At 35.1% G+C, this 18,235-nt stretch overlaps 3 protein-coding genes across 3 annotated transcripts; 1 reads left to right on the top strand and 2 right to left on the bottom strand.

Annotated features, from left to right (window-relative positions):
• Positions 1-800: 800 nt before the first annotated feature.
• LOC120332372 (tetratricopeptide repeat protein 4-like) lies at positions 801-4,711 on the bottom strand. The gene is made up of 5 exons (XM_039399605.2): positions 4,574-4,711; positions 4,202-4,276; positions 3,372-3,487; positions 2,859-2,984; positions 801-2,524 (listed from the first exon to the last, which is right to left on the bottom strand). The coding sequence occupies exons 1-5, from the start codon at positions 4,646-4,648 to the stop codon at positions 1,768-1,770; spliced, it is 1,149 nt and encodes a 382-aa protein (XP_039255539.2). The 5' UTR covers positions 4,649-4,711; the 3' UTR covers positions 801-1,767.
• Positions 4,683-11,351, bottom strand: LOC120332371 (ATP-dependent RNA helicase DHX33-like). Its single transcript, XM_078119144.1, has 9 exons — positions 10,877-11,351; positions 10,035-10,138; positions 9,752-9,905; positions 8,952-9,120; positions 8,196-8,447; positions 7,464-7,594; positions 6,717-6,888; positions 6,215-6,372; positions 4,683-6,017 (listed from the first exon to the last, which is right to left on the bottom strand). Exons 1-9 carry the CDS (start codon positions 11,194-11,196, stop codon positions 5,447-5,449), a joined length of 2,031 nt encoding a protein of 676 aa, XP_077975270.1. The 5' UTR covers positions 11,197-11,351; the 3' UTR covers positions 4,683-5,446.
• Positions 11,352-12,037: 686 nt separating this feature from the next.
• Positions 12,038-15,215, top strand: LOC120332443 (programmed cell death protein 4-like). The gene has a single exon (XM_039399686.2). The coding sequence runs from the start codon at positions 12,217-12,219 to the stop codon at positions 13,600-13,602; it is 1,386 nt and encodes a 461-aa protein (XP_039255620.1). The 5' UTR covers positions 12,038-12,216; the 3' UTR covers positions 13,603-15,215.
• The last annotated feature ends 3,020 nt before the right edge of the window (positions 15,216-18,235 follow it).

The following is an 18,235-nucleotide window of genomic DNA, read 5'->3' as shown; positions in this document are numbered from 1 at the left end:
TCAAGATGGCGCACAACCTGAACCCTAACCGGGTACACATACTATGTTCAGACTGTATGCCATCTTGGTGCACATACTTCTGGAGGTCCCAGCAGCGCTACTTCAAATAGATGACAGCCTCGTGAACATAATTCGCTTGCTTTTTCAGTTTGCTGCACATTCCTGTGGTTTACGTTTTTCCTCGAAGATTCATTCCAGCTAAATTTTATTTGTTTGGTCTATGAGGTCGATTCAAATCTAGATCCATGAATACTGCTTTTGTGTTTCTTGGCACAATAAATGCAGAGTACTGTTTCATGTTATAAACCAGGGTGGTCCAAACCCAGGCCCGCGGGCCACATGTGGCCTGCCGCTTCATTATCTGTGGCCCGCGTCACTTTCGGAGAGTAATCGAAAAATCGCATTTCGTCATAAATTATTCAGAAAAATCTTTTGACATACTGTCATCACTATACCACTCAATTAAATAGTGTTAAGGCAGCTAGGGAAATTGCAATTTGAATGATGTGCTTGGCAGTCTTAATTGTTATCCGGCTATCTAACTGGTCGGGAATATTTGCTAACAATATAGAAATCAGAGAAAACTAAATATTGAATGCAGATTCTATTAGCCTAGAATGGCTATGCCTGATAGCTATGTTTGCACAATAAAAGTGTTTGTTTTGTATTGCACTGTTTACCTATTCTTGGCACTATTGTGGCCCGCGGAGCCGACAACCTTGGACCCTCAACTATTGGTTGCACATATGAATTAACTTTTTGCAAATCTCCAATCTCGGACTTCTAAATAACCGCGATGGTTTGTTGTCAATGTTACACAATAAATTTTTTGTAATAAGTTTAACCATTAATGTCTCGGCAAATAATATAAAACGTTCAACGCAGCAGCTGTAGGCAACACACTTACCATCAAAATATTTGAGTGGAATTTGAAACTGTAGGCTATATCCCCAGTGCTGTGTTTTAGCTCAAAAATCATCTTGGACCCTACGGTAAAAATTTCCGTTCAAGGACACAGTTTTTCTTAATGTGGGCCACAAAAATCTTAACGTTCTTGTACATGTACAAATAGAAATGTCAGCGTGAGCGACATGAATCTGACAGAATTGTCATTTAAATTTTCATTGAACCTACAAATTTGGGACTCAATGCTTGCCCGCCTCTGGTCAAGTGTAACCAATCTAGCCGCATCCAATCAAATCCACAAACAGATATGCAGAAATATTTTTAGTTCCACCACGATTTGGATAAATTTGAAACTTTTTGTTAAAAGGTTTGTTTTATTTATTTAGCTTAAGTTGTCATACAGTATAATAAGGCAGCACTTGCGAGCAAAGTCCCAAAACATGAGCATGTCTTATTTTCACATTAATATCTTCCCAAATTTTAGGCAAATAGGTGTTTCATTATTGCACAAAACATTTCAGATGATTTTATGTCAGTGATATTTTTTTAAATTGATAAATCAATCAAACAATATTATGAGACGAAGCAGCATTGGCGGTCTACCACTTAACTATTGTAGTATGTGTACCAAGTTAGGCCATAATTTTATCCCGATTTTTGTTATCATTTTTTATATTTCTATTACGAGTTCGGGGCTGTTTGTGCTAGCCAAGTGAATATATCCACTGCCAATAGGTTCCAGTCCCTTTACACAACTTGATGTGAAGTGGGCGAACAAAATTAGTTACCACCATATTGATACACACACTTCTGGAGCACCGCATGCATGGGCAGTAGAAAACTAAGAAGCTTCATAAAAATTCATCTTGTACGATATTTTGACAAAAATACATCTTTAAATGTGGAAGTCTTTGACAATATAATGAACACTGGAGTACCAGCTTTTACTATTATATTTTCAGAAGTCAAGACATCACCCAAAGTGCAGTTTGAAGAAACCCTGCGAATCGATTTCCCTTCATTATTCTCATAATAAATTTCCAGGCTTCCGACTTTATAACAATTATGCGTATCCCAGGGGGGTGGGTCATCAAACATAATATCCAAATGATCATCAAATGTTGCATCTTCGTGAAATTGTTCAACAATTTCAGAAACTTGGTATTCTGGATAACAAAACAATACAGGCCATATTAGCCTGCCTTTTTCCGCTAAACAATCTAATGATTCGTCTTCAAAATGAACTTTTGCGTGTGAAGGATTGCTGGTATCGACGCTTGATAATGTTAACGAATCTTCCTCAGATAGCAGTTCATTTTTTTCAGGTTTTAAGTCGCTCAAATCCAACTTGATTTTGCGGTTTTTTATCGCATCAATGAGGGCTTTCATTTTTTTCTGTTTCATTCTTTCTTGCGTTTCACGTTTTCTGCGATCCCTTTCAGCAATTTTAAATTTCTTTTGTGCACTTTCTAACAATTCTTTAGCTTGTTTGTGGTCTTCATCAATCGAAACAATCTTTTTCGCCCACCGAATAGTCTCATCATGTTTTTCCAGCGCTTCGCAACACAGAGCACCTCTCAGAAGTGACTTGATTTTTGTTGGTTCAATATTTAACGCTCTGCAAAAAATTTGGTGTCCAATTGTAATAACAACTCTCATGAGTATCAAGTCAAAAACAAAATTTGAGATTGTAATTGAAAAAAAAAGGTTGGAACAAGGGGTACCAACTGGGAGTAAATTGAAACTGCATCAGTGATAAATTTGCTTGCAAGAAGATATATGTGGCTGTTGGTCACATAGAAGATTGCAAAGTTAGTTCCTACTGTCAATGGAATTCACAATTTTTGCAATGAAGCCGCGAGTTAAATATCAAATTAGTATCCTGCCATAATCCTAGACACAGAGCCATTACTATAGTATGATCAGTTTAGAGATTGAAAACAATAACCTACTTGATTGAATCAGCAATTGATGACCGATAGTTCTTCAAGTAATAATTTGCTGCAGCTCGATTAGAATAGAGAGTAGAGTTCAGAGTGTTATCAGAACATTGCTTTCTTAAAGCCACGGTATAAGCCCTGGAAGAAAAGATAATTCATGGGGAATCCTACATAACATCATCTTTAGCATGGTCTATGCAAGTATTCAGTAAGTAAAATGTATATGTGTTAAACAGGTGTGTATACAGGGGGCCAAAGAGACAGCACTTTATAGGGATGAGATTGTTGCCTAGTTTGATAATTCGAATAATAATATTACAAACATTTTACTCTTGCTTGACTTTTAATTTATTTATTCTCATGTAACAAGTGTTTCTAAGTCTCTTTTGACTGTTGAGAATACTTGATCTACTTTTTTGAGTTTCCGTAAAAATTTCGACTTCAATTCAATCAGAGTTACATTCATGTATAACAAAATGAAAATATGCCAAACTGCGCCACCACAGCCCTCATGGTCCATCTCACCTGACTGCTTGGGCATATAATTTTTTCTTGAAATGCCAATTTCCATCTTCTTTATAAGCAAGAGCCTGAGTTTCTGGAGTGTCATCATCATCTTCGTATTTTAGTTGCTGTAAACCCTGGTAAAAATTAATAAAACATTAGTTATATCTCAATGAACAACTGGAAAAAGCAGTTATATATAAGATAGTCAATTTATTCTGAACTAACAAATTTGACAAGGTTCAGCCGAGAACAGGTAATATTTACTTAACCAGTTTGCATCGGTAATTAATGATATAAGACCTTTATAGTAAGTGATTATACATATATCAAAATGCCCAATTTTTTTTCTATCCTTCTCAGTTGTCACAACTTGCGAGTCACAAGTTCAATTGAATGAATTGATTAGACATAAATTTTAAGGACTTTGAAAACGAAACTCGTATCATTTGTAGCATAACTTTTGTGCAAAGCGTCATAGATTATTAAAACTTTTGGGTACAATCACACACAAACAGCAGTTCTAAGTGTTGAATAAATTTGCTTCATTTTATTACAAATAACAGACCTTTGGGCTTTGTTTTTTAAGGTCATCCTGTATATATAACGGTACTCCAGTAGTTTGTTTACCAGGTTAGGCCATAATTTTATTTCGATTTTCCTATTTTAGTTCTATTACGAGTTCGGGAACTGTCTGTGTTAGCCAAGTGAATATAGCCCCTGCCCACAGGTTTCAGTCCCTTGACAACTTGATGTAAACTAAGCGAACAAAATTAGTTACCTTCATATTGGTACACAGCGCCTATATATAACAATAATTACGTTAATACATCAATATTGATTGATCATACCTGAAGCAAAGGACTATTTTCAATCATTTCTGGAGTTGGATCCTTGTCCATAAATGCTGGATGTGTTGCTAGGTACTTCATAAAAAAATAAAGAGAAAATAAAAATTTCAAATTTCTGTGGTCATGACTAACAATAAACTTATGATTCTTTTTCATTTGTTTCTAATCAAGATGGTCACAATTTAGATAAAATACATTTGATAAATAGACAATTTATTTTGGACCTCACCATAGTACAAAAAATGACAACAAAGGAAATTCAGTTGATAATAAATAAAGCACAACTGGTGTGCTATAAGTACTAACCAAAATTTCGGTGCTAAAAATTGGATAAATCCAAAAATATTGTATCAAACTATGACATAAACCTACATTATCGAAGTCATCTTCATCCAAACCATTATCATCTTCTTGAATCGGATCTGGGCTCTTGTTTATTTGTGCCATTATGATGTAATAGATTTATAAATTATTTTAAAAATCTAAGGAAAGGTTTGACATATTATTTGAGTGTGTGTGAGTTTTTTAAAAAGTAAAAATAAAAAATTGATTGGCATTATTTCGATCAGTAAAAGAAGTAAATACATAATCTGTACAAATCCAACAAAAATATTATTTATATACAATACATGTTTCGATCAATATTTTTCAATGTCGAATGTTAGTGTACCTTTGCAAACATACTTGGCTTTAATAAACATAGAAAAACAAGAAATATGATTATCATTAAGCACAATCCAAGTACAGCTCAAAACAAGAGCGCAAATATTAATAAAAGAAGATGCGTGTCTCAAAAATGTACACATTTTGTGTATCGTACTTCAAATGAATACTTTACATTGGGGGAGCGTGCAACATGTTGCCCACTTGGCAGTTTTGAATGCGCAGACCGCGCAATGAATTTACTTTAATCTGGTACATGTGGGTAATTCTAATCCCTTTGCGTCACAAATTCATTATCTATGCCTATGATGTTACAATGCTTTTTACTACTAGAAAGCCTATGAGGCCCGTGATGAAGCCCAGGTATTTGTATCAGGCCCTCAGGTATTGAAGGTTGTACACCCCTGCTTTGACCTTTCGCCAAGTATCATATCATACCTGAACATATCATGATTTCACTCCACATACTTAACTTCAACCATTTTCACCATAATATATATCTATCCTAACTCATGCAACATGGAGATAAAGGACGAGCGTGTGACACAGCATTTTTGAGATAACGCGAAAAGTTGGCCATCCCTATTCTATTTTTAATCTTCTACGAAAATACTCCGGTGCCGCGTCAAACAACCATTCTGGATCAATAACACATAAATCTCTGATATAACATTTCGAAGTATAAATTAATTCATTATAAATCACGTAAGCTGGTTTGCAACGAAAAAGACAAGACGAAGGATGGATTTGAACTGTTTGCCCAGTGGACAGCGCCTTATAAGTCCCGTCATGTTGTAGTTCCGCGGCATTTACAAACATCCCAGATGCCACGCTTTTTCGTAGCTGTGCCATGTCTGTCCTGTTTGAATTAATATCTTTAATTCCGGCTTTAACACACAGATCTCGTAACTGACGTCTTATGTTTCCCGCCATATTTAAATTACGAGTGATAATAAAATTGTCATAGCACCACCCAGCGTCTCCTTTGTATTTTTTGAATGAGTTATAAATGTTGAGTAACATGATATGATCGCCTTCGCTAGAGACAAATTTTTGTTTTGCCGCATGAGCTTCTTCTCGTTTACCATGTGGAACATATAGAATACTGTCAACAGAAAGTAGCGCAACAAGACTGATTGCCTCCTCAGTACACCTGAAAAAAATTAAATTTAACTAATTAACATTGTATAGTATTTGTTATTAAATATGATATGAAATAAACAATTCTTAGTCGACTTGTTGCACAGAAAATTCAAAAATGTGGGAAACACTATGAACAATAAGAAAAATGTAATGCATTTAACCATTTGCATGAAATTATGCTTGAATAAATCAAAGTATCTATTTTACCTTCTATCCGCAGCTGTTGAAGCTAAAATAATCCTTGATAATTTGGGATCCAGAGGAAAAACAGACATTTTCCATCCAAGATCGGTGAGTTGATATCCGCATTTTTTACTGATTGCTCCCAAAATTTGAAGTTGATTCAAAGCATCCTCAATAGACTCCTGATGTTAAACCATAAAGAGAATTAGTAGGTCAGTTTCAAAAGAGCTTTACATGCAAAGAGTTTGAAGGAATGATTGGCAGAGGAGGTGACACAATTCAACAGGATATACTCAAAACAAGTGAAATATCGATCCAAATAAGACTTGAGAAAAAATTTAAAATAGCCTTCCAGAAACTACTTTCATCTTTGAATAGTGAAAATGGGAATTCCCAACCATAAAAGCTAAAATTTTGCAAAAGAATTGAAACGATGCGATAACAGCCAAGCTTTTAATGAAGCACTTAATTCTAGGTGTTCTTGCTTTCTTCTACTGAATAACAGTTAAAAATTTGAAGGACAAACCTTTGGAGGAGGATCCATAAAATCAAAGGTCTGTACATCTGTAATTCCGATTGCCATAAGTTGAAGAATCACACTCGATAAATTGCAACGAAGTATTTCTGGTTTGGTCATTTCATCCATTTCTGAGTATTCTTCTTCTGTATATAATCTATATACTGTCCCAGGACATTCTCTGTTATGAATGGATGTTGTATTATTTGTATATAAAACTAAAATAGGACGGATGTTCTGATTTTTTATTGCTTATCATCCCAAATAGGTGCTCCAGAAGTATGTGCACCAATATGGAGGTAACTAATTTGGTTCGTCTACTTTACATCAAGTTGTGTGAGACAGTCATCGAACTCGCAAAAGAACTAAAATTAGGAAAATCGGAATAAAACTATGGCCTAACCCTAACCTGGTACACATATTATGGGAGTACCCCCAAATATAATCAATGGAGTATTCATATATACATGTTTACAAAAAATACAAATCACATTAATATATCTGTCAACTTTTGAAATTTTTTCGATAGTATTTCAGCAGTATGGATTACAGGCAGGGCTGGGGATCCAGAGCTTGGAGCAGTGATGTTTTGCTGAAGCTTACCATATCAGATGAAGCTGGAGCCAACCCAAAGCTACCAGAAACTTCAGCAGTACACTGCATTTGAACTATTGCTCCATGGAAGAGGTTATATCAAAAAACAATCAATTACTATAGGAAAAGTCGACTATTTCTAAAGTCAAATTCATAATTTACCTTCCAGCCCGACCTGCCCTTTGCCAAGCTTGTGCTTTGGATATTTTCTGAACTGCAAGAATATCCAATCCCGTTGACGGAAGAAAAGACTTTGCTTTCACTCTTCCAGTATCAATCACATATTTGATACCCTGGAAGAAAATGGTATTTGTTTAAAGTATATGAGAACGTTTGACACATATTAGACAAGTGAGATTGCCTGTGAAGTACTTTCACTTTCATGTCATATAGTTTTAAACCTCATTTGAGGTTTTCCAGACTTTCCAGAATTTCTTTCCTTTGTGTTTGTCTTCTATACTGTAGTTTATTTGTACCATGGCGGTTCCATTTATAGTCCACAATATATGAGATGGATATATATATATATATAGAGGATTATTGTTGAAAGGTTTGACATTGAAATATCAATATAAATTAACACAGATTTTAAAAATATCCTTCAAATATGAATAAATATAAAAAGAAAGTTTGATTCACTAAAAAAATAAAAGTCACTAAAATCACTAATAAAAGTCACTAAAAGTCAATCAATTGGTGCTACAAATGTTTCCCAATTTAAAACTGATAGCATCACTATAATTTAGGTTGATGGGAGGGCTTCTATGTTGTTGCATCGGCGAATAATATAATATTACAAATAAACTACAATTAGTAATTAATTATATCTAATTCTGAATCATTATATCATCAATTCAGGATAAGAAAAATAAAAAAATTGTAAATATAACTTGCTTTTATAGTGACAGACGTTTCAGCAATATTCGTGGCAAGAACAATTTTTCTTGCACCTTGAGGCGTCGCGTGAAATGCTTTCAGTTGTTGGTGTTTGGGAAGGGATGCATAGAGTGGATAGATGAGTAACTTTGGAAGGTTTGAAGGAAGGGAAATCGATAAATCTTTTATTGTTCGACACATCGACTCAATTTCTTCTTGTCCAGTTAAAAACACCAGAATGTCTTCTTGAGGATTTGATTCTTGATGGATCTGTTATTAGAAATGTTACAAATCATCCTAATCAAATTTCATAGAAAGGCCAATGTTACAGTTCTAAAATGTAAAAAAAAAAAACTTTTCTGCAAATTTTCGTAGCTTTCTAGACCCTTGAAGACTCTTAAAAAACCATATTTTTAAGATGATGCGATCTAACTTGGCAACTGGAATTTCAGAACCATCCCATGTGAAAATTCCTGGCTACGAGTACGACCCTGGTCTCCAACTCCAGATATCGAGTAGTCTGTAATAATGACTTCGGCTTTTACTTATCGTATATCTCCAGTAAGAACTGCACAGCCCTGACTCTGACTATGTTGCCATTGATAAAGGGAAATTGGTCTGAATACTTTGCGGTTCTACAGATTTCTACATGCCGTTCAGATTTTGCAGACTATACAGCGATTTCAATTCTTTGATCACTCAAAAGATAAATGATCAAATTATCATTTGCAATTTAAAAGAGTCTACCAATAGTCAATGACGCAAAATTATCACCTGAAATATAGTAACTAATGTTGCTCCGAGGTAGTCCGATTGTTTTTCTTCTGTGTATAAAATATCGATTTTATGTAACCGTCCTTCGAGGTAGAGTACAGGTGATTTGTTGAAATATTTTGAAAAATGATCTACGTCCATGGTAGCAGACATGATTATGATACGGAGGCTGTATTTACATAAGGAAAATAAAATACTATAATATAATGAAATGCAGGAAAGCAAGGCTCAGCTATACTACCAGTAAGATCCGAGGTTAGCTCAGCAAACTTCACTGAAAATATTGGCGCTCCAGAGTGTGTGTACCGATATGAAGGTAACTAATTTTGTTCACCTACTTTACATGAAGTTGTATAAAGGGACTGAAACCTATGGGCAGGGGGTATGGTATATTCACTTGGCTAACACAGTCGCCGACTCGTAATAGAACTAAAATTAGGAAAATTGGAATAAAATTATGGCCTAATCCTAACCTGGTACACACACTACAGGAATGCTGCAAAATGTAGAATTCATTATAAAAACATTCCCATGAAATAAATGAAACAAAATCTTGAAAATTTGAGTTTTTCCATTTACAAGAAATAATGCAGAAATATACTTGATTGAAAGATAAATAAAAGAATGATAGTCAGTAGTCACAAATTATTAATTTAACTAAACTAAACCCCCTTGTAAATAAACAGGGGTCAAAAATATAATATAAACAATAAATATCTGAATTTTTGGCAAATATTTGCAATTTATTAGTGTTGAGACATAAATTATTCAAAAATTAGTAAAAACATAAAATAACCTACCCTGGCAAACCTTTCTCTTTTCTAGACTTCTGTGCATCTTTTACGATTCCAAACAACACATCAGTATGAACAGTTCTTTCATGAGCTTCATCTAACAGAATGGATGAATACCTTGACAACAAACTGTCTCCAAGTGACTCTCTCAGCAACATTCCTGTGTAAGCAATAGTTGAAAAATTTTTTATTTTGGAAATCATTTTAAAAATTAAAGTCAAAAGTTCAAGCACCATTTCAGGAAAGTCAACGTTTCAACAGGGAAGATAAAAATTGAAAATGAATATACCGTCTGTCATGTATTTTATTCTTGTTTTCTCATTTGTACAATCTTCAAATCTGACGCAGTAACCGACTTCTTCACCCAACTTAACATTCAATTCAGCTGATACTCTAAAAATAAAATTACAAATCAATAAATTTCCTTTAAAATATCTCAAAACTTTATGGACACCCTGTTCAAAGTTGTGCCATACATAACCAGTACTTATGTCACATAAAAAAAATAAAACCAATTGATTCAAACTGTAGAGTGATTAGTATTTTGCCAAACCCAGAGAACAAACACTAAGGTTCCAAAATACACGAACAGATTCAGAACCGCTTTGAGGTAAGTAAGGGGCAAGCGTACTAACAGCAAGAATGCCCAATTTATGTGGTAATATTGGTATATTTATTTTAATTTGAATCCTGAATTGTGTCAAATTTTAAAAATAGAAATTACAGTTTTGAATACATTCTGGAATAACATTTTTCAAATATAGAATACAGAGTTTATGTTAAAATTGGGTCATACTGAACAACAAATATGATTAGAGCATTGTAAATTAATGGAGATTGATATTCTATTTACAAGGTTAGAAGTCTTGACCATAAAATTCCAAATTCTCAAAAGAATTTTAGTCTAGTTATTTAAAATAAAATATTGCGCAAAAATGATTTATATAGATGAATAAATTGTAGAAAATGGAGTAATCTAAAATATATGATTTCATTGTATGTCAAATTGCACAAATACAATTGCAAATCAAAACATAAATCTGTGGTTTTATAGTTATTCATTTTACATTTGAAGTTATGACAATATTTTCTATTGAATATACTGAAATAACATGAGCCAAATGTATATACCTTTGAGCAATAGTAATCGCTGCTACCCTTCTTGGTTGGGTACATGCGATGCAGCCTGTTTTGCCCAAGCCAGATTTTAACAAAAATTGAGGAATTTGTGTAGTTTTTCCACTAGCAGTTTCACCGATCACAATCACTGTTGGAGACTTTTTCAACTCTTGAATAAGTCTGTCTCTGGCAGAAAATATGGGGAGTGAACGACGAACAGCGGCCAATGCGTTTTGACTCAAAACTCCATTTTTGTGATGTTGGAGCAATCGCTTTTTCTTTAAAGGTTGGGGAGCGTTTGCTGGCGAAACCTCGAGAGCGATTCCCGCCATTACTAAGTCAATCTATTTTAGCTTTGTTAGTCACTTGGCATAATGGAAACTAGTCTCTTTAAACTACGCAAACCACAGAAACTAAATCTGTATACTTCCTTATGAATGGCGTCACAGAACACGTGGTTTGGTATTTTGATTATGACATCACATCACGCCATGGTGGCTACGTGTGTGTTTACGAATCGTAAAAAAACAGAATTGATGAAATCCGGGAAATTATTTGAACCCCATTATAAGATGGAGTATAGTAGAGAGAGATAGAGAGATATATTTATTATTTTATCAACCAAAATACATACAGTGAAAAAAATGTAACAGAAATAAAATTGCTGTGGTATGGACAGGATGGATTGTATTATTATTGTATAAACAATAATAAATCGGACTTTCTATCTCTTTTATTATTGTATCCTAGATTTATTCAGTGATTGCAATTTTGAGCAAATACGATCATTGCAATTTTATTTATACGGCTCTCCCTAGACAAATGCGAACCTAAAGCACATTAAAAAAAACTGGAAAAGCCAATATTTCCAGATTGATCAATATTCTTGAATTGGGGATAATAATAAAGACATTTGTAGTTACGCAAAACTAATTTTCAATTTTATACTTGTATTTATATTCATTCCAGTGGCAGTATAGTTGAATTTATTTTTTCGTCTGTATTTTTTGTCACTAAAATTATAATTTATTGCGTCTAAAACCATTATAACCTCAGATACAGCTTTGTACAGATATTTTTATGTGTAATTTCAAAATGAACAGAAATATAAATTCATAGAAAATGACAATTTCCGCATGTCATACCCATTTTCTATTCTCAACCATTGTTTACGACGGAGTGTGCACGCAAAGCGCGAGTGTCTGCAAAGTTGTTGATCTGCTGTGCAAAGTGAACGGAGGTTATCGAACGATTCATGAAAACAAGTTTGCAGGACAAATTAAAACTTTAAAAGCTTGGCTGTGTTTGTTTGGTCGGTATTTGGTATTGTAAAGTAAAGTACAAAGGGAAGAATGGATACCGATAAAAAAGAAGGCAGTGGTGATGCCAAAGTGGAAGTAAAAATGGACGCTGAAGCGGCAAAAGCTAAAGAAAAGAGACGTACGCGCAAAGATTCATCAAATAGCCAGAACAGCAGACACTCTGAGTCTGGAAATGGTAATGGAGTGTCAAACGGCGCAGTAAAACGTGCAGGAAAAATAGGTGATCGTAAATCCCGCACAATTTATGGCAGGGGATTGCCAAAGAAAGGTGGTGGAGGGGGAAAAGGAACATGGGGCCGACCCGGCGAGGAATTATTAACTGACGGTGTTATGGATAATAAAGATCCAAATTATGATTCAGAAGAGCAAGACAACGATATTATGTACAAGCCTGTCACACCAGTGTGGAGTGAAGATGAAATTATAAAGACTTTACAACCAATTATCAAAGAATATTTTGAACATGGACAGCAGGATGAAGTCCATGAATCGGTTGAAGGTCTTAATGTATCCGATCGCAAATACATGGTGATTGTGGTGTTGATAACACTCGCTATGGAGAAGAAGAATGAATTCCGAGAGCTGGCATCTCTGTTGTTGAAAAGATTAGTCGCACCATTGTCATCAAAAAATGACAGCGGGGAAAATGCTTCCAAGATAATATATTATGCAAACGCCGAAGATTTGAGTCATGCTTTCTTAGATCTTTGTGATAGTTTACCTGAGCTGGTACTCGATACTCCTGATGCAGCAAAAGTACTTGGAAGATTTCTGGCTCGTGCAATTTCAGAAAAGATAATCGAAGAGAAAATTTTGAGCCGAATTATTGAAGCTGCTTCTCTGAATGATGACGAATACGGAAAGTCTTGCGCAAAAGAAGCGCGTTTGCTCTTGAGTATTCCGCATTATAATTTGAGTCACATTTGGGGAGTCGGAGGTGGAAACCAACCCATGATTTTACTCAAAAAGAAAATTAATCTGTTGTTGAAAGAATATTTGTCATCTGGTGATTCCGAGGAAGCAATACGTTGCATAACAGACCTCGATGTCCCTCATTTTAATCACGAGGTCGTTTACGAGGCTATCATTATGTTGATTGAGTTAAGCAATGAACGCTCTGCAAATATGATGGTCCACCTTTTCAAAAGACTCGCTGATACTGTCGTTGTTACTGCAGACCAGCTCGTGCATGGATTTAAGAGAGTCTATGGAGAAATATCAGACCTGAGTATCGATGTTCCGAAGGCATATCCACAGCTGCAAAATTTTGTGAAGAAATGTCATGATCTCCAAATTATTGATGCAAAACTGATGATGTCTGTGCCAACAAAAAGTCGTAAGCGGTTTGTCAGCGAAGGCGATCATGGGAGATTCAGCGGAGGAAAATATGGCGATCGCTTTTTTGACTTAGCATAGACAACATGCTTGTCGGTGATTTTGTTGAGGTTTTATGTTTTTATTGATTTCTGTAGGTGGCACGGTAAATCTCAATGCTTGTTCTATGCGATAAGTTCCAGGAAACTACAAACTGTGGAAAAAAATTCTCTTTACAATATTTTTACTCAGTTATCAAAAAATATTTCGTCTTTTGCACTGTACCCTTTCACATATTATGAGCGATGATGATTATGGTTTAATAAAGATGTCAATTTATCATCTAAATGCAGTTTGCTTGCAAATTGTAACAAATAATTTGCTAGAGATAATGATTTAAATCTTTCATTATGTTTCAATGATATTCTTGATCTGATTCTTCTAAAATCCTGTATTTTTGTTGATTGTTTATTATATTAATTTGCCTTTTAATTTCGAGCATACACAAAGTTTTGCAAAAAAAAAATTTTCCCGACAAATTGAGAAAATTATTTACATATGGTTACTGTTGTTTCACATTGATAATTCAGGCCACAACCTATGCGTATCTAATTTTTCTGAAGACGATAAATTTTTCAAACGTTTCTGATTTTGCAATTTTAAGCAAATGAAATTCCTAATTTCATTGGGAATACACGATGTGTCCCAATCCTGACATTTTTTTGCGGCAAAGCGATATACAACTATAAAAACGTTTTCGTATTTCTAGTCATTGCTTTACTAACAGGAAATCATGTTTAAATATTGTTCCGCAAAATCTCAGGACTTATTAAATAACAAATTGGAAAAGTGACTGATAATATGAGTCAAGACTTCTTAAGTTGTATTTACCCATACATTGTTTGGTGTTCTCTGTTCCGAATCTTCTGGTCAATCCCTGGCATAATATGAATAAAAATGTTCAAGATGCAACAACAATATTATTTGAATACTTCACAGATAATTTGAAACCAATTTTTTTTAATCATTTCTTTTCATTTTGTCAAAAGTAAAACTTGCTTTTCAAAAATCCCTCTCAACCACAGAAAACCGCTGCACTGTAGATTTAGGCCAGAATCTTATTGTTGCTTATGGCTAGTTTATGGCATATTCTTCCTTCATATTTTGAAATTTCTTGGGTGCACGATCATGTAAGAAAATATGATATAATCTGAAAATTATGATTATGTTTTAACTTGATCATTTCCTATGACAAAATGAATTCTAGATTCTCAAGAATTAAGTACCCTGACTAAAATAATTTAGTACTAATGTATTTCATCTTACTGGTCCATAATCCACTTATCTTGTGCTCATGTCTGACAACAGGCAACATACTTGTCAGGTTCAAAATTGAATCGAAACTGCTCAATCGGCTGCCCATCATTGTATAATGAATAAGAAGAAGATTCTTCATGTTTCTGATATTATGAAAAAATGTCCGAGACTCCTTGCTCGGTATTCTGCACCACAGAATCAAAGAGCATTTTGCATTCAAATTATGTCCACGAGTAATTGATGATCGTAATGAAGATTATTTTTTATTTGAATTAGTGGTTAACCCTTAATTAGTTTTTTGCATTTTTGTTTATATTAAACCTGCGTTTTGTGTGGAATTTACTGTCGTTGAAGGAATGCGGTGTGGATTTGTAAATAAAGGTTGCAAAGAAACTGTTTATTTTGAGCTCTTCTTTCTGTGTTTAATTCAAGGTTTGTCAAGTCAGTTTTAGCTTGATGTTGTTGATGCCAAACTGGTTATAGCTAGCCAAGATCGAGTGTATTTTTTCCAACCAGTAAAAAAATATCGCACCAGCACAAATTACAAGAAAATGATAATTACACAGTTTTTCTGGCGAAAGTAATTCGCGGGGAACCAAAGCTGGTTATCGACACCCGAAGTTCTAATATCTAATTCAAAAAATTGGATTTTGACGGCGAGTACGGTATGACTGACACCACTTATGAAAAATTATATAGTACGGGTTATATTAATTGAAGAGTTATAAGACCAACAGATGGACGGGAATTCCCTATTTCAGCGTAGAACGTGCTGTTCCGAAAATTAGCCTGGGGAATTTTGAAAATAACTAGAGTCACTAGTAGACAGTAGGCGCGGCGGCGTGACTCATCGGCTAGGCGTTAGGAATACGCTAGCCACCGCATACTCTGCGTGGGTTCGCAGGTTCGAATCCCATGCGAGGATAGTTATGTACGAGAGGATTGCTGGACTCCTCGCCGCCGTAGGGTGCTTCACGTAACAGCCGGTCGGTTACGGCTTCCTCCAACATCAAGTCCATGCTTCCGAAAACAATTAACTAACTAATCCCATACCCGACATGGAATGGTACCCGGACGAAAGGCAGTGGTTCGCCATATGATTAAGCCGTCTTATCGACTTTCCTTTCCCGCGGGATAAATATGGAAATTCTATCCTCCATCCTAGGTAAAGCATGCGCTTATTAAAACAACCACAATTTTGGTTATCGAAGAACTGGTCTTAATTTGCAAGCAGGTGGTATGAATTGATTCCATTTACAAAAAGTTGTTGAATAGTTGAGAGAGTTATGGCGTCAAGTTCATCCGCGCCTTCTGAAAATGTTTGGGTGACATTGGTTGTTCAGACTCTGAGTAAAACCCTTCCAAATTACGAATCCAAAAGGTAGGTTGATTATGCTGTGAGCTTACAAATTGAATAGAACCGATAGAACGAATAGACAATAATAATTTGAAGGTGAACACATTGGCACGCGAGGTGGTGAAATATTTTGCTGATGTTTGCAGTAAACATGCATGGTCCATTTTTTATCACATTCAAAAACATAGAGAACATATTTTTAACACCTAGACCGCGTATTATATTATTCGTAGACAAGAAACATTCGGGTTGTTACATTGTACACCGCCCGCTGTGTTAACAAGTGACGTATAATTATGACCTCGGGTCAATGCCAAATTGACAGCGTAATTCCCCAATATGTTGTTCGATCGATATTTGTACAAGAACATCTGATATCGACTACCGTCGGAGGTACTGACTAATCCCAGTGCAGGAAAATACTGTAGAGATTTTATTGCAGTAAAGTACAGTGGGAACCGGCGACCCACGTAATATTTTTTCAAAAACAAATAACATGTCGACACAAGTATTCCCTCCTATTACATTTCAAATATATTCAACATTAAGATCACTGACCCGTTTGATGTTGAGTGTTCTCGCCGTTGTTTAAATCGTTTTTAGTCTATTTGCATTGCAATTAGTGGTCGGTATGGATCGTAGCCTCGGATCAAGAAGACTTTCCACGTTTCGCTAATGTTTTATACCGGATTTGGGATCTAAAAAGACCTCTATATACACTCAAAATCAACATAAAAAGTCATAAAAATCAAATAAAAGCTTCTTAAATATTCGTCATATATCAGTGGCTTTTTGTACTTGGCCTCGCTCTCAGCGAAATGCGCGAGTAAGCATCAAATTGGATAATAAAATTGACCCTCTTCCTCCCAAAAAAAATATTTGGGCTGGCTACGCTATTGTCTTCATTATCGGTAATTTACAGATACATTATAAGTCTGCACGCGATATATTTGGACTTCCATCGCTCAACATTCAAGCTAAACCTGGAAACATACAAAAAACAACTTGCAACCGTAGATAGGGATTTGTTCAAAAAGAATTGTTTTGAAACAATTGCTTTAAATCGAGTTTTTGTTTTGCCTGTTTTGTTCAAAATGGCTGTACTATTTGATTTTTTTGTATTAAATAGGTCGAAGAAAAATGGATGTAAAAACTCGCCGAGCGCTTCCTATTTGCAATAAATCTTTCAAAACGCCACAAATATCGATAGAGGCTCATGCACACCTTCTCAAGCTGTAGTTCAGTGGTTGGCGCAGTAAGACGCAACCGATAAGCCATTATGTGAATGACCCTGCAATGAAACCACCGTTCGAGAATTGAAATGCGCTCGAATAAATGAATTTGTATACCCTTGAAAAACTTTATCACTTCGACCATGAAAACAAAGTATGCCGAGCATAAATAAACTGAACAGTATGACCGTAATATTGCCATCATTTTATGAAAAAATGTCAATACATGAACTCGAAATTCATATTATGGCGTCATAAAAGATTAGTTGTGGCGTCTTTGCATTAGAGGACTTTTATAATTAACAAAAACTAGGCTTGGTTTTCTCATCGTTTATATCAGTAGATTACCGCCGATATAAGCATATTCTTCATTATCGCAGGCCACTCGTTTTGCCGAAGCACTGCACTTGATCTAATTGCATTTGTAGGAGGCTCGTGAGCTAATTTTCATGATTTTTCTTGCTCAAAACGTCTCTCTGATATCTCGGCTGAACATTTCGGGTAGAATCCTATGACTTTGGTGGAGATACAAACGTGGCGATATATGTACGCAATAGAAGTAAAAGTCAAAATAAAAAATTTTACTTACATTTTTGAAATTATAATTCCGGCTGCATGTGCAGCTGCCAGAATGTAACGTTTTGGCGTAGTTTCGTGGCGATGCAAGGGGTATTTCAATAAAAAATACGGAAAAAATTTGATTTAAAACAAGCCCTTGTCGACCCTATTTCGTCACCCCTAATTTGACACGCAACGACCGCATTTCGTCAGCCCTATTTTGACACCCCAATATGACTTTTGTGCTACCACCCCTGTAGAAACATTCCGG

Source organism: Styela clava, chromosome 13 (genome assembly GCF_964204865.1).
Source record: "Styela clava chromosome 13, kaStyClav1.hap1.2, whole genome shotgun sequence".
NCBI lineage: Eukaryota > Metazoa > Chordata > Ascidiacea > Stolidobranchia > Styelidae > Styela > Styela clava.
This window is presented reverse-complemented; position numbering and strand designations above follow the sequence as displayed.

Coding starts and splice junctions, on each gene's coding strand:
- LOC120332372 (XM_039399605.2), bottom strand. CDS start 4,648: ATGGCACAAATAAACAAGAGCCCAGATCCGATTCAAGAAGATGATAAT. Junction 3,488..4,201: donor AAAATAGTCCTTTGCTTCAG/GTATGATCAATC, acceptor AATTTTTACCAG/GGTTTACAGCAACTAAAATA. Junction 2,985..3,371: donor TTATATGCCCAAGCAGTCAG/GTGAGATGGACC, acceptor CTTTTCTTCCAG/GGCTTATACCGTGGCTTTAA.
- LOC120332371 (XM_078119144.1), bottom strand. CDS start 11,196: ATGGCGGGAATCGCTCTCGAGGTTTCGCCAGCAAACGCTCCCCAACCT. Junction 7,595..8,195: donor AAACGTCTGTCACTATAAAA/GCAAGTTATATT, acceptor ATTTTCTTCCAG/GGTATCAAATATGTGATTGA. Junction 6,018..6,214: donor TCAACAGCTGCGGATAGAAG/GTAAAATAGATA, acceptor AATTTTTTTCAG/GTGTACTGAGGAGGCAATCA.
- LOC120332443 (XM_039399686.2), top strand. CDS start 12,217: ATGGATACCGATAAAAAAGAAGGCAGTGGTGATGCCAAAGTGGAAGTA.